This window comes from Eubalaena glacialis, chromosome 18, assembly GCF_028564815.1.
Source record: "Eubalaena glacialis isolate mEubGla1 chromosome 18, mEubGla1.1.hap2.+ XY, whole genome shotgun sequence".
In the NCBI taxonomy this organism is placed as follows: Eukaryota; Metazoa; Chordata; class Mammalia; order Artiodactyla; family Balaenidae; genus Eubalaena; species Eubalaena glacialis.
In genome coordinates, this window is record NC_083733.1 from 56,801,030 (window position 1) to 56,817,418 (window position 16,389).

General features: G+C 49.7%; 2 protein-coding genes across 2 annotated transcripts in view; both read right to left on the reverse strand.

Annotated features, from left to right (window-relative positions):
• Positions 1–14: 14 nt before the first annotated feature.
• Positions 15–9,826, reverse strand: FBL (fibrillarin). Its single transcript, XM_061172841.1, has 9 exons — positions 9,700–9,826; positions 4,977–5,156; positions 4,790–4,891; positions 4,606–4,700; positions 3,398–3,568; positions 2,378–2,510; positions 1,166–1,278; positions 211–356; positions 15–124 (listed from the first exon to the last, which is right to left on the reverse strand). The coding sequence occupies exons 1-9, from the start codon at positions 9,707–9,709 to the stop codon at positions 100–102; spliced, it is 975 nt and encodes a 324-aa protein (XP_061028824.1). The 5' UTR covers positions 9,710–9,826; the 3' UTR covers positions 15–99.
• Positions 9,827–15,392: 5,566 nt separating this feature from the next.
• The window catches only part of FCGBP (Fc gamma binding protein), a 38,501-nt gene continuing 37,504 nt past the window's right edge, over positions 15,393–16,389 (reverse strand). Inside the window, exons 18-19 of the mRNA XM_061173188.1 lie at positions 15,675–15,946; positions 15,393–15,554 (exon numbers count right to left, since the gene is read on the reverse strand). Coding sequence (XP_061029171.1) covers positions 15,524–15,554; positions 15,675–15,946 — 303 coding nt within the window. The 3' untranslated portion in view covers positions 15,393–15,523. The remainder of the gene's footprint in view (positions 15,555–15,674; positions 15,947–16,389) is intronic.

The following is a 16,389-nucleotide window of genomic DNA, read 5'->3' on the forward strand; positions in this document are numbered from 1 at the left end:
ATCAGGGGCAAAGGGAGAGACTGATTAGTCTTTTAATAGAAAAACACACGTGTAACAGTAGCAACACAGTCTCTCTCGCGATCCAGATGGCGCTGGGCTTCAGTTTTTCACCTTGGGGGGTGGCCTGTGAGAGGAAAGAGATGAGGGGACTCAGAGCTCATCACCGCTGTGGGACACTCCTAACAAGTACTGACCGGATCCCCTGCTCACCTGTACACACCCACGACCACAGCGTGGTCTCTTTCGTATGGCTCTAGCGTCAACTGCTCCTGGGGCTTCATGTTCTCCTGCTGCATCTTTTTCACTTCAGAAGCAAACACGGCCTCTGCAGAGGCTGTGGAGTCAATGCAGTTGGCCTGCAGAAGAGAGGATTTGAAGTCTGCAGCAAGGCTTTGGGCTGTTTTCCCTTTTTTGTGCTTCTTTAAACAGCAGAATTTGTTTTCATTGGAGACTAGGCTTTGGGAATGTAGGGAAAGACTTCGTTAGATAAGTTTTCAATTTGGTTTGGATTGGAACAGGAAGCCTTCAACAGAGCCCTATTTATCTAAAAGCCAGTGTTTTAAATCTTACACTCTGGGTTTTTTTTTTTTTTTTTCTACTTCCTCTTCTTTAACAATAGCAATAACGCAGCTGAGAATACTAAAACAAATGCAGCAAAGGCTGCAAAAAACAATGGTGAATCTGGCTGAAGACAATGGAGAGGCCTCTGTACTTCAAAATGAAACATTTTTAAAAATGCACCTAGCATTTATCTGGTATTTATTTTACACCAGGTTCTGGTCTCAACACTCCATACATATTGAGACATTTAGTCCTTACATCAACACTAAAAGAGGTAGGACTAACATTGCTATTTTACAAGTGAAGAAACAGGCATATAGGTTAGGTAACTTGCTCAAAGACACACAGCAAGATGCAATTCAAACTCAAGATACTCAGACTCAGCGATCATGCACTTAATCGCTACAGTCTATGGCCTCTTTAAGCTTTTTACTTTTGTAGACATTTTTCATTATGTGCTACTTGATTGGGTGGCTTATAGGGAGCTGGGAATAGACTGACTGGATTAGGGGGCTGGAGGCCCCCTTGTTTTGACTGGCTGCTTGGCAGTTACAGATAGAGAAGATACTGCCACCCCATCTTAAGACTCCTCTAAGCCCCGCACCTTAATGGAAATCACAAAGTGTCCTCCATTACGCAGGAAGGTATGGGCATTCAGGGCTACAATCCGCGTCTGGTCTGGCTGGGCCACATCAGCAAAGATCACATCCACCATTGCTAGGGAGAAACAAGTACCGGTTAAAAGCTGGATCCACCGGATCTTCCCAGCTCCTCCCATGGGGCCTGCGCCCCAACACCAGCAGGTTCCTGGCAGAGTCTTCCCTGCCTCCAGTCTCACTTCCCCCCGTTGATGCCCCTCCCTCCACAGTGCCCCCAAGATGGGTCCAAAACCCACAGTCACACCATTCATTCATTCATTCCTCTTGTAAACCGTGTTGCCACCTACTCTGTGGCCAGCCCTGGGCCGGGCGTGGGGGACAGAGAGACGAGTCAGACCCGGACCCTGCCCTCGAGACGCTCCCGGGTCTGGGGGGGGAGACAGACACGTCATCAAAAAGACAAGTAAAGGTGAGCACTTACAGGCAAGAGCGTCTGCAGGATTGTCAAATGAAAACAAGTTGCAGGACAAAGGGTAAGGTATGAATGCACAGGGGAAAAAACTCACGAAAGAAAAACCAGGGGGAATGCAAAGTAGTATTTTTAAGGCAGAGTGATTAAAAAATAAAATAAAATAAAATAAAAAGCTTAAAAAAATGAAAAGATGGTGCAATGAAAACTGACTTTTTTAAAATCAGGAAAAGCAGACATCAAATTGTTCATATTGGTTACCTCTGGGGGTGGTTTACAATGCACTCCATTTTTACACTATGCTTCTGAATTTGTTTTTAAAACAAAGTTATTTACATTCACAATGGGCCCCTCTGGGCCAGGCCGTACTCCGTTTGTGCTTTCTGGGTTATGATCTCCCCAGACGGTGCTGATGAGGACCTCCAAAGGAGGCTTTTATGCGTAAGTCAGGGGTAGTATAAAAGGTACCACGTTTTGCAGGGAGGCAGGAAGTACTGGGGTGGGGGAGATTAGGGGGAGGGGCAAGAGATTGGAGGGAAGGAGGTTGGCCCTCCAGACATCCCAGACCCTGAAGCAGGACTGCCACCTCCACAACCTCACCTGGCTCCCCCGACCCTTTTCATTTCTGCAGACTCAAGATGCCTGTTCATACACTCCAATTCCATCCAAATCAGGGCTCTGGAGGCCTCTTCCAGGAAACCTGGAGTGGCCTGTCCTACCCCACCCGAGCCAACCGCAGACCCCTCACCGATGAGCATGCGGTATTTGTGCGGGTGCCGAGCATCTTCAATGACAGGAATAATGTTGGTCCTCTTCTTGGCCAAGTTAATGAGGTCACGGCCAGAACGGTGGGAGAACTCAACTGCATAGACCAGACCGTCCTAAAATAAATCAAAATCAAACAAAAACAACAATGATACTAGTTCTCATGTATGGAGTGCCTACTTTGGCCCATATACTGCATGCATCTCTTCAAACCTCCAAATCAAAACCCTACCATTTAATGACTTGTTATCGAATAAACTGAGGTCCAAGGGTTATTCAATCCTGCTTTGCCTGATCTGAGAGCCCAGGCCCCCCAATTCAGGCTTAAAATGGGGAAGCTAGGGCACAGAGATGACATCATAACAGCTAAGAATATGTGCAATGGGCCAGGCACTGCTCTTGGCACTTTACAGGATTTAACTCATTTATCTTCACAATGACCCTATTTTCCAGGCGGGTAAACTGAGGCTCAGAGAGGGACAGTAACTTGCTAAAAGCCACTTCACTGTTAAGAGCCCGCACCAGAGCCTGGGGTTTTTAACCACTAAATTACACAGCCTACAGTCTTGTAGCTGAGTGAGGGGTCATGAAGTGAGACGCATGGGTGCCCTCTCAACAGGGAGCCTGTCCAGCCACACAGAAACACAGGCCCAGAAACTGACATCTTCTGTTCTTTCAAGAGAGACCAGATTTGGGGGGTATCAATTTTTAAAGAGGGCAACCAAATCAAACGTACTCTCAGCTCTGGGCCCCTCTATCACTGGTCACCCCGATACCCACGCCCCTTCCCTCCAGGCCGAGAACTCAGGAGTGAGGCTGAATGAGGCTTTGGAGACGATGTGGTTCAAGCCGCTCCTTTCACTCACAGGCATTGTGACCAGGAGGGGCCTGGCTCCAAGCCACACGGTGCAGAGAAGCAGCCAGGGCCTCTGACTTCCAGGATGGCAGAGGAGGTGGCCTTTCCCTCCCTCCCACCCCTTCCTGCCCCCATCTGTCTACTCACCGGGCCTACGATATCAGAGACGTGGGAGACGGTGGTGCCCGAGGCAGCCCCGAGGTAGAGCACCTTGGCCCCTGGCTTGATGTGGATCTGGTCCACGCCGCCCAGGATTGCTGCCGCCAGCTTGGAACGGAAGGGGTTCCAGGCGCGGTACTCAATTTTGTCATCTCCCTCCTGGGCCGGGACAGATGGGGACAGAAGTCAGTGCCAGGCTCTTCTGCAAGACCCCACTGCTCTTAACTCCTGGGCCCTCAAAAGGGACTGGGCGCCCAATCATCGTACAAGAAACGAACGTGAGTGCACATCTGTGGCCACGGCAGAGGCAGGGCCTGCCCTCTCGTGGAGGCTCCTGACTCAGGGGCAGCGACAGGGACCACAAACAAACAAGATCATCCCAGGTAACAGCAAGGCAAGACCTATGCATTCATTCTATAAACACTGACCGAGCCGGCACACACTGTGTGCCAGCCCCTATGCTTAGGAACTGGGGAAACACAGTGAAGGGGACAAAGGCCTCGCCCTCAAGGAGTGAGGGTACGCTGAGCTGACTAACACACATGGCATAATAGCTAGTAACGGGGCTAAGGAGAAAAGAGCAAGCCAGGAAGGAAGATCTGAAGTATGGGGAGCAGGGCGAGGGCAGGTGACAATGAGGAAGGGTGGCCAGGGAAGAGGCAAGGAGGAGACATCTGAAGCAGACCTGAAGCTGAGGGGCCACTCAAGTTATCTGGGGAAGTGCGTTCCAGGCAGCAGGAAAGCCAGCAGAAAGGCGGTGAGGGCAGCTTTTGATAGGGTGGTGCAAGGGGGCCTTGTGAGAGAGACAAGGCGACACCTGACCAGAGATGCTGGTGATGAAAAGGAACCAGCCACCCACAGGGCTGGGAGGAAAGTGTTCCAGGCAGAGGGAACAGCAAGGTTGTCGGTGTGGCTGGAAGACACTAGGTTAGGGGGACAGTGGGGGCAGACAGTGGGGAGGGGGAGCTAGAATGTGCAGGGCCTTCCAGGCCACACTGAGGACTCGGGACTTTAACCTGAAGCCAGCGGGACGTCACGGAAGGTATCTGAGGAGGGGGGTGCATGATCTGACTTATGGATTAAGATGATCCCCTGGCTGTCACGTGGAGGACGGACGGTGGGAACAGGGAGACCAGGCAGCTGGTTACACCGTCAGCTTGGGGCTCTGGTGGCTTAGCCAGGCGCCCAGGTCTCACCGAAATCGAGACTCTCTTCTCTCCGTAAACCGATTCTCCAGGGACCAGATTCTTGGTGACCAGTGCATCCTCCTTTCCTCGACAAATGAAGACACCTGGGTGAGGGGATCAGAGCAGGGGTGAACACCCCAGCGGGCCACACCCCACCCCTAACCCCAGGGGGTTCCCTGCCTTCCTCACTCACCCTCATGCCGATGAGGCTCTACCATCACATTCTTCCCCGACTGGTTTCCTTTTCTTCCTCCCCGACCACGACCCCGGCTGCCACCAGACTGGAACCCGCCACCTACAAGGCAGAGATGCAATGAGAGGGAGACCCCACGATGCTTCCCTCCCCGCTCCCCAAGCCCAGGGAAAGCCCCCTCCATCACCTCTTCCTCCTCCTCCTCCTCCTCCTCCGCCTCGTCCACGGCCCCTAAAGCCTCCGCCTCGACCTCGGCCCCCGCCAAAGCCTCCACGGCCTCCGCCAAAGCCTCCACGGCCTCCGCCGCGACCGCCACGGTCACCAAAGCCACCTCGGCCACTGAAGCCGCCCCCACGGGGGCTGAAACCTGTGGTGGAAATAGAAACAGGAACCATCAACGGGGCCATGGAGCTTGAGAAGTTACTCCTACGCCGAGGAACTCCACTCGGGAAAGTGGAGAAACGTGCGCATGTGGGCGCCAGGAGAGGTGCCCACGCGTGTCCACAGCAGCAGAACAACGGACTAACCTGAGTGTCCATCAGCAGAATGGACAAATGGAAGAGGGACTTGTCACAACCAACAGCGAAAAGGATCAACAGCTCCACACAACAGAGACATAAATCTCAGAATCATGGTAAGAGAAAAAGCAAGCCCTAGAAAAACCACATCTAACACAATATCCTTTTTATAAAGTCCAGCAACAACTGAGAGGTGCTATGCTGCGTGGATATATGTGGTAATCCACGCCCCACCGGCCCCCAAAAAGAGGCAAGAGAATGATAAATGCGAAACTTACGATATTAGGCTTTGGGAGGGAGAAGTTATGGGGTTAGGATAGGGGAGGAAAACACAGATAGAGGTAGATTTACTGTCAATATTCTGCTTTGCTCGGTTGGATAGTAAATGTGTGCACTGTGTGTGTACACGCACTGTGGCAGTAGGGTCCCCCAGGCCCTGGAAACTTCTTCACGCCCTCCCACTCCTGCCCTTGTGTGTGGCAGAAAAGCGCCAACCCCCAGAGGGGAGGCATTCGACATCACATCTTTCCTGCTAACTGATCCCCCTGCTTCCAAGCATGCACAAGTCTCTCCCAACTCAGGGGGGAGAAACAAGCAAAAACCAAAACTGTCCTTTATGGATGGGCGACTGATCATAAGCAGTTTAGGGCTTGTCAACAAGATGGAAAGTTTAAGAGAAAAAAAAAACATTCAGAGAGACTTTATTTTCATCACTTCAGGAGAGAGCAAACATTGTTCACTTCACTGAGCACAAAACAGTGTCTGAAGCAGACGGAACTCTCCTGGTGCTAACAGATTCAGTATTTGACTCTTCTGTGACGGCTTCAAAAGCTCTGCAGTACTTTCAGAAAATTGCATTATCAAACAATCGTTCGTGTGAAAATTAGTGATGGTTTAAAATGACCTCACTTGATGTAAACTATTCAATAACGAACTTGCTAAAGTTTTTGCAAAGGTGCATTATATTCCCACCCTATGAAGGCTTCATTCGTTTTAATGGTGTTAGAGATGAACATGTAGAGCTTTGAATAGCTAGTCCTAATTTAGTTGTTAAAAATGAACGGTTTTCAAACTCCTACACCACGAGTTGTTGACCTCTGGTCTCCTGCTCCCTCTGCAGTCTACTGCCCACACAGCAGCTGGTGACTGACCTTTTCAAAACAGCAAATCAGCTCTCATCATTCCCCTGCCCAAATCCCTTCAAAGGTTTTCCATCACATTCTAAATGAAATCAAAATTCCTTTCTCTGGCTTCCAAAGCTAGAAATCGGTGGGTCTCATCCTTGCCTAGTGCTGTTGCTTAGATTCTCATGTAAACTGTCTGGGGTGGAGGCCCGGGCATGGGGCTTTTTAAAGTTCCCCAGGTAACTCTAATGTGCAGCCCAAACAGAATCACCACCATTGGGCTTGGCTTTTGCTGACTTTTCTGACCTTACTCTCTCTATGTTGGGTCCCATGCTCTTCCTCCCCAAGAACAAACTCGCTTTGCATCTTCTAAACCTTGAGCATCTCCTGTTCCCACTGCCTGGGTCCAGAGGACATTGCTTGACTCACCCACTCCACTGCACTCAGGTCTCTGACCGAATGTTCCTTCCTCAGAAGGGCCTTCTCTGGCTACCTGACCTTTACTCTGCTTTCTTTTTCTTCCTATCAGTTATCATACATGGCATTTTAAAGATGATTCCTGCCTGCCTCCCCCACTAGAATCAAGCTCCAAATGGGCAGGGATGTTTGTTTTGGTCATCACTGCATCCTGCACAACACCTGGCACAAAGTATGGGCTCAACAGATAGTAAATGAGCTGGTAACTCTTAAACCCCTGGGTTCTGTCTCATGAAGAAAACACCCTCTCTGTTCATTCAGTAAGCAGGTGATCAGATGGTGACCAGAGCCCCAGTCCCTCCCTCAAGCAGCTCATGTATTGATTACAGGGAGACGGCCATGCCATTCACGACCCTAGAGAGTAGGGGAGGTTTGTGGGTATCTTGAAAAGTTCACCTGTAAGAAGAAGATATGGAAATAACACAGTGTCCACCTCGCAGAGTTGTAAAGATTAAATGACAATACACACAGAGCACTTAATATGCTACCTCGCACACAGTTTGAATATATTACTCAAACTCAGGAGAATGAATCCCTCCTCCTTCCTACTTGGGGGAGAAACCACTAGGCCTAAGAGACCCTCAACACAGGCCTGATAGAACAGAGACCCAGAAAGTGTGGGCACGGCATGGGGCACAGTGGGCACGATACTCAAAACATATCCTAATCCATTTCAGGTCCTGGGGCTCTTAGAAAAATGTACTGAAAGTACCCACTCCTCAGAAAAACGCACATTCACATACCTTTTTCTGTAAGTTTTGGCTGGAGGGTCCACAGACCCCCTCCCCCACCCCAGTGTAAAACTGCTCTCCTGCCACAGCCTTCCCCATCTCAAAACTGGCAACTCTACCCCTCCAGTTACACACGCCAAAACCCTTCATTGTCCTTGACCCCTCTCTCTCACACCCACATACAAGCTGTTGGCTCTATCTTCAAAATATATTCCCTGACAATTTGTCAGCCAGGTCCACTGCTACCACCCTGGTCCAAGCCACATCATCTCCTAGTAGATGACAGCAACAAACTTCCCACTGATGTGCCTACTTTCACTCTTGTTCCCCTAAAGTCTTTTGCACACAGAAGCAAGAAGGATCCTTTTAAAGGTCTCAGTCAAGTCTGACTGACATCAGGTCCCCGCTCAAAATCTCCCAAAGGCTTCCTCTCTCAACCAGACTAAAATCCTCGCTAAAGAGCTGACTCCTGACAACTTCTACAACTTCTTATCCTAACACAGTGAGGGAAGGGGTGGGAAGGCGTATCCTCCATTCCTGGGACAATCAGACCACAGGATGCCTGCAGGCTTGCCAGGGTCTCAGTGGAAGACACACTGCCTGGCACTTCCTATTCCATCAGTAGATCCGTAAACACTGAAGAGAAAGGGAACTTGGGAGGGGGCATGGACCCACAAATTCTGCACCCCCCCCAGATGACCCCATCTCTCCACAGGCTGAAGGGGCGGGGGGAAGGAAGGAAAAAAGAAAACCTGTACTAGGAAACAGACCCTTTCAGTCATGGCAGAAGATTTCCCCAACTCCAGGGTAGCAAGTTGGGGGGAGGGGAGAGGGGCTCGGCCTGATTCAGGAAGAGCTGAGACACCAGGGAGAAGGACCCTAATTTTGCTCCCCTTGAGAAGAAAGATAAAGATAACAATTAGAGAAAATACTATTATATGTCAAGCACCGTGCTATATGAGACATAACTGCAAAATGTAACATTGTGTAAGTTTAAAGTGTACAACCTGTTGATCTAATACACATATACTGCAAAATGATTACCACCATGTGCTATTTTTTCTTAACATGCTCTCACTAAATTAGAACTGGGTGCCATTTTATTGATGAGATAACTGAGGCTCAGAGAGGTAAAGCCACTTGCCCAAGGTCACACAGTAAGTTAAGCATAGTTAGGACTGAAACTTTGAACTGAGGCCCTTCTGCTGTCAAAGCCAGGACTCTCATCATTCCACTAGGAGGGAGCTGTGGAGGGTTCATCAAAATCTCGAGTAAAATCGGAATGAATAAAACCACTCGCCCTGTGATTACCTCCCTTGCCCACCCCACGATAATCCTATACTGGGCGTGTGAAGTTTCACCTCACCTCTCAGGGCGAGTTGAGAATCACTAGGCCCAGGAGCTCCACTCCATTCTCAGGGACCCGCCCCCCTCCGGAGAGTAGAGAGCGGGAAAGTGGGCCAGGGAGGGCAAGCCGGGAATACTCATCTATGCCGGCCCTCTCTGAGAAGCTAGGTTTGGAGCCAAGGGTACTGCAGTTGCGGCAGCGACAGGGGAGCATATGGGGTCCTAGAAGACCCAGCCCCAGCACCGAAGACCGGGGGCTCTCCGCCTCCCAATCAGGACAAATCCCCAAATCCCACGCCCAGAGATCCAAGACCCCAGATGCCTGGATCTAGATTCTGGTTCAGTACCCTCGACTGCCGCCCGCGGCCCAATATCCAAGACCCCTAATGACTGCCTCAATGAAACGAATCCCAGTTCAGGACACCCCCAATTCTACGCCCAAGCCTCTCTATTAACGACCGTGACCTCTGAGAAGTCAATCACAAACCTCTAGACCAGGAACCCGAACCCCAGGCTCAGGTTCGATCACAGGGCGGAACCAAGCCCTCCCATCCCCACTAGAGACCGGAACAAGACCCCTTCCCCACAAGAGACCGCATCCGGGGCTCAGAATCCTTGCCCCCAGGCCAGGACCCCGCCCCTCCGTTCCGGCCTGGCACCCCGATCCCCGCCGGATCCCAGTCCTGAGCTCCGACCCCAACCCCGGCCTCCACCTGGCTTCATAGCGAGCGTGGAGCTGCACGGCTCAGTAATCTGCGGCTTCCCGGGGTCCAAGCGTCTGGGGCTTTCGCACGTGGAAAGGAGCTCACGCGCGCGGCGACGTACACTGCGTGATGCAACCACGCAGCCCCGCCCCTCGGAGCCTCAGCCCCGCCCGGAGCCCGGTGCGCGCGCTGTGGGCGGAGATTTCTGAGCCTCTCAGGGCACCGCCCCCTCGACCGTCCTTGGAGCTGCCTTGACCTGTGCAGCGTTCGCTACCGTAAATACGCTTCCCGCTTCCCTTTTACTGGTGCGATCAGCCCAGTAAGCAGGGCTTATCCCCAAACTTTCGCACGGGCTGTGCCCTCTGCTTCTCTTCTCTATTCCTAGTTAGCTCCCTAAGATTCCCTCTACATTCAAAAGCCTTCCCTGATCCATTTCCATCCCCAAGAACAAGGGCCGACTCTGGACTCCCATTCATACATTGGAAAAGCATTTGTTGTGCGTCTGAATGTACCAGGCACTGTTCTAGGCACTGGGAATACGGTAGGGAACAAGACACACAAATCCTGGAGCTCATCTGCCAGTGGGGGAAACAGACACCAGACAAGTTATTAAAAGCACGCTGAATGATAGACGGCAATAAGTGCTTTGGAGAAAATAACAAGCAGGGAAGGGGGATAGGGACTGGTGCTGGGACGGGGGGTGTGGGGTGTGTGTGTGTGTGAAATTGCTTACGAGGTGGTCAAGGAACGCATCCAGTGACTTTTCTTAAAAATTAATTAATTAATTAATTTTTGGCTGTGTTGGGTCTTGGTTGCTGTGCACAGGCTTTCTCTAGTTGCGGTGAGCGGGGGCCACTCATTGTGGTGGCTTCGAAGCACGGGCTCTAGGTGCGCGGGCTTCAGGAGTTGTGGCACGTGGGCTCTAGAGCACAGGCTCAGTAGTTGTGGCGCACGGGCTTAGTTGCTCCACAGCATGTGGGATCTTCCCGGACCAGGGCTCGAAACCGTGTCCCCTGCAGTGGCAGGCGGATTCTCAACCACTGCGCCACGAGGGAAGCCCCATCCAGTAAGGAGTGAGGCATGCTCCTATCTGGAGGAAGAAAGTTCCAGGCAGCTAGGATTTTAGGTGCAAAGGCCCTGAGGCAGGAAAAGTAAGGAGGGTTGCAGAAACACTGAGGAATGTGGTCGAGACAGAGTGAGGAGGGGAGAGTGGGAGGAGATGAGGGCAGGGATGTTAACAAGGCAAATTATGTGGGGCCTTGGGGTGAGAACTTTGACTTTTACTCTGAATGAGATGGAGGGTCCTGAACAGAGAAGGGATATGATCTGACTTGGGTCACTCTAGCTGCACGTGGGAAACAGAGTGAGGGAGCGGGGTGCGAGCAAGAAGACCAAGGAGGGGCCTGCTGCAGTGGATCAGGTAGGAGACAGGATGGACCAGATCAGGATGCAGGCAGAGGAAGGAGGGAGGAGGGAGAAGATTTTTTGTAAATATTGAGAATTTTTTGGTAATTTTATAATTTGAATATTCATCCTCATATTCATTCCACAAAGCAAAACAAGTGCTACTATGAGAAGTTACTAACAACCTCCAGGAGAATCCACTGGTCTGTTCTGTTCATTGTTGTATCACTTTGTCCCCAGAACAGGGCCTGGCACAGAGTGGGTGCTCAGTAAATGTTTGTTGAAGGAACGAATGAACCTATGCTATCTTGAGTTCTCTGTGAAGGGTCTCAGAAACATTCCTGAAAATTTGTTTACATATTAAGATGGAAAATCTGCTGACTCTATGCTGGATTTCCAGGAGCTATGTAATAATTCAAATGGCTCCAATTCAGGGTGATGTTACCTACTACTGACGGATTTTACTGTTTGCCTTCCAATTAAAAATGGTTTTTTTCTAAAGGATGAAAATCCTCAGTGTACAGTGCAGACTGTATTCTGGAATCCTGGCACCATCTCCTGGGTCTGAGGTATTTCACCTGCCAACTTGCAACCTGAAATGGCCACTACCAGTGAGTAATTAGGGGGTGCCTTCTGGTTTTGTGCTGGGGGCACAATGGTGACTGAAAGAGTCCAGGCTTCCTGGAGCTGCCTCAGACAGTGGCAGCCCAGAGGGGTCAGGGCCAGAATGGGGGAAGTACAGGCAGAATGGTCAGGGCTGGGATGGAGGAAGCACTGAGGGCTTTATCGGATGTCCCCCATGTCCTCTGAACCTTCCTTTTGCCTTGCTGCTCTGACCACAACCTAGCTCTCCCATGAAGACATGCCTTTCCATGCAGCCCTTCTAAGCAGAGGCTGTTTTCTCTTCCTCAGCCTTCATACCCCCTGGGCCTGTAGATAGCATAAGCTCCTCCTGCTCCCCGTGGCCGCTTCTAAACCATTCTCTGCCTCTTCTCTAAGCCCCTAACTTTGAAGTTTATACACAGCACCTGCTCCCATTCTTGTAACCAGCTTTATCAACTCCCAAGTCACTGCACCTCATTGCATCTTTTTAGCTCCAGGCTCACTGCCACACAAGCTGCTCCTCTCATAATTCTTGGTGATTTCCAAATTCAGGTAGATGAAACTTTGACTGTTCTGGCCTCTCGATGCCTTGACTTCCTCTTCTCTGGCGATCTCGTCCTCCACCCAACACTTCCTTCCCACACTTAGACTTTGTGCTGGGGACACAATGGTGACTGTGGCAGCCCCGAGATCCCAGGCCAGTGGGGGAGAAAGGCCCACCCCCATACAGTGGCAACCCCAAAACCACAGCCCCTGCAGAGTCTCAGTTCCATGCATCTCACTGTCTGCCCATCACCTCCTGTCTTTCCAGCTCACTCCCTCTAAACCTATTGCTCCGAGGATCCTTCACCCCCATAAGCTGACCTCCTTTTCCCTGCCCCTCACCCCCTTGTGACCACAGTACTCTCACCACCCAGCCCGATTCCTCATCCAGTGTTCTCTCCTTTGCTCACACCCTCAAACTTCTAACTTTATCTTTTGCACCCAGTTGAATCCACTCTCCACCTCCTCCGCACCTGCTCACTGGAAGCTGAATATGGATGGAGAAAAACCCACACCCACTCTGGCTGGTCTCACTTCGGATTCACGACCACAAACCCAAGTGGGCCCTAATGCGGCCCAGCCATCCTATCACATGTCCCTAATTAATTCATTCTCTCATTTCCTTTTTTTTCTTAATAGTATGGGTAATGTGCTCATTTTAAAATGCCTGATTAAGGCATAATTTACATACCATAAAATCCACCTATTTTAAGTGTATAGGTCCACACATTTTAGTAAATGTATACAATTGTGCGCCCAACACCGCAATCCAGTTTCAGAACAGATCCATCATTCCATTTCATACAAATAAAACCATACAATATGTAGCCTTCTGTGTCTGGCTTCTGTCACTTAGCATCATGTTCCAAATGGTTGCATGTATCAGTAGGTGGTTCCTTTTCATTGCTGAGGATTCATTGTATGGCTATACCACATTTCGTTTGTCTGTTCACCTGTCGAGCATTCGAGATGTTTCCAGTGTGCGGGTTATTAATGCTGCTATAACCATTCACTTACAAGTACTGGTGTGGACAAATGCTTTCATTTTTCTTGAGAGGAGTCCCAGGAGTCAAATGGCTGAGTCATGTGATCAGAGTATGTTTACCTTTTTAAGAAACTGACACACTGTTTTCCAAAGCAGTTGGACTCATTTTCTTGAAGGATTGTTTTACGCTCTCTTCTCATCAGACCTCAAAACTTTTTCTTTCTTGCTCTTAGCTGATGACCTTGCTTCCCACTTGCATGAGAACATACAAGCAATCATAAAAGAACTGCAGTATCCTCCTATCCTCGTATCTACCAGGCAACGGCACCTGTTACCTCCTGTGCCGTAAAAGAAAACTGTTTTTGTGCTCATACACTTCACTTCTGACACCAAATGTATCTCCACACCAAGCAATTCTCCAGTTCTCTGCAGACTCCACCTGCTGACCTATAATTTAATTCAGTTCGGACACTAAGTACCCGGAGTTGCATCAGACCCCACAGGTTAAGGACGGAAAGGAACAGAGGAAATCACTTTAAGTGAGGTGGTTGTGGAAGCCCTCTCTAAGGTAGCAACATGTAAGTGGACATTTGAAGGATGAGAAGCATCTAGTCATGTGATGACAGCTTTTCGCAAAGGAATGAAGTGAAAGATTTTGCCATGTTCAATACCCTGAAAGATCAGGTTCCCAAATCATAGTTAGCAGGAAGTACAGTGATAGGAGATGAGTCAGAAGAGGTTAACAGGGGCCTTGTAGGACAAGGTGAAGGAATTTGATTTTATGACAAGATAAATTTATAGCCAGTGGTCCTATTTACATGTAAAGAAGAGTCATCTAGTGGCTGTGAGGATGAATTACAGGCAGGGAAGAGCAGATGGTAGGCTATTGTTGTTGACATGAGTGAGGATGGTGGTGACAGTGGGCACAAGAAGACAGACAGACAGATTTCAGGTGTGTTTTGATACCATCCAAAAAGATTTGTTGATGAACTGAATAGATGGCAAAGGGGAGGGAAGAAGCAAGAACAATTCCCCATTTTCTGGCTGCTAGACTGAGGATTGGTAGTGCTATTCACTGAGGTGGGGAAGATCACTACAGGCAGGGCACGAGACAGGTTTCAAAGGGAAGAGAGACTTCAATTTTTGACTTGTAGTTTGGATGAACACATTAAATCCTTGCTCCAACTCTGAGAGGTAGGTACTATCCTTAGTTCTACTTTATTATTTTTTTAAAATATTTATTTATTTGGCTGCACCGGGTCTTAGTTGTGGCATGCAGGATCTTTAGTTGCAGCATGCAGGATCTTTAGTTGCGGCATGCAGGATCTTTAGTTGCAGCATGCAGGCTCTTAGTTGTGGCATGCGGGATCTAGTTCCCTGACCAGGGATTGAACCCGGGCCCGCTGCTTTGGGAGTGCAGAGTCTTAACCATTGGACCACCAGGGAAGTCCCATCCTTAGCTCTACTTTAAATATGATGCTTTTGGCTGAATGTCTGTGTCCCCTCAAAATTCATGTGGCAGAACCTGTCTCCAATGTGATAATATTTGGAGGTGGGGACTTTGGGAAGTGATAGGTCATAAGGGTGGAGCCTTCATGAATGAGATTAGTGCCTTTATAAAAGAGGCCCAGAGAATACCCTTGTCCTTCCAACAAGGGCGCATGAGATAGCCACCTATGAACCAGAAAGCAGGCTCTTACCAGACACCGAATCCGCTGGTGCCTTGATCTCAGACTTCCCAGCCTCCAGAACTGTGAGAAATTTAAACTTTTGTTGTTTATAAGCTACCCATTTTATGGTATTTTGTTACAGCAACCTGAGTGGACTAAAACGTATGAGGAAACCGAATGACAGAGACATTAATGTGCCAGGGTTATAAATGATAAAGTCAGAATCTATTGATCTTTCTTTTCATTTTCTACTTCTTCCGTCCAATTATTCATCTTCTCATCCATCCATTTTTCTAATCCTCCATTTCTCCATTTTCCCATTTCCCCACCCATCTTATTCCCAATCTACCCATCTATCTCCATCCATCCATCCCCTCACCTGCCAACAAATATTCATCATGTGCCAGATTCCCCAGGCATCTGACACCTGCTGTGCAGGAAGGAAAGTCAGGGATGAGAAGGCATAAGACAGGCACACTGGTATGCAGCTTAGCTTAAGATATTTATTCAATGCTTTCACAGTTGGCCTCAGTGGCTCAGCAAAGGGGTAGAATGGATGAGGGACATACAGTGACAGAGTGCATCCTTCAATTATTGCAGCCTCCAGGGAGTTCGGGTCCTGAAGTCCTCATTCCCGGTGGATGACTGATCGGTCCTGACTGCAAGAGACAGACACTTAGCACTTTTGTAGACTGAGCACCCACCCCGACTGCCCCTTTCCCATGAGGACCCAGGTGTCCCTGCTCCAAGTAGCCTGGCTTCCAAGCTACATTCCTCACCATGGGGAGAAGTCCTGTGCTCTCCACTTCTCCAATGCTGTCTCCTTCTGGGAGTCATGCCCATCATTGGTCTGGTCTGCGTCAAAGTTTCCGCAGGCGCCACACAGCATCCCAGCATGGTCATCGCTGACCACCACAGCCAGCTGCCCATCGGTGCCAAGCTGCACCCGAACCCCCGCCTTCTGCTGGACTAGCACGGAGCCATCAGGATTCCGACTCACGGACACAGATGTTAACACCTCAGCTGGGAGACCCACTTGGAGACCATTCACCTGGTGGTTGGGGGAGGGTGGGTGAAACACACAGGTGAGGCTGGAACCACAGGAGAGCTGGGGTGTTACTAGGATGGAGACCCCAAGGAAGACAACAAGTTCAAGGAGTAAAAGCAGAGAGGTGGATTCTGAAAGAGATGAAGACCTGGATGAATGCACCAAATGGAGAGATGGAAACCTAAGGTAGCTGGAGATGTGGATGGATGGATGGAAGGACAGAGAGTGGATGGATGAACAGATGGGTCAGTGCATAAGCAGGCGTGCACACAACATTCCAAGGGTGGCCGGGGTTGGGGGGAAGCACTTGTACCAGATAGATAAACAAACCATCAGTCAAACCCCAGCATCATCCTGTCTGATTCTAGTTTTCAAAAGAAAAGAACACTTGAGCATGTCCTGTAAGTTACTGGTTCCCTAACAAGGCAACTTCATCCCTTATTTTT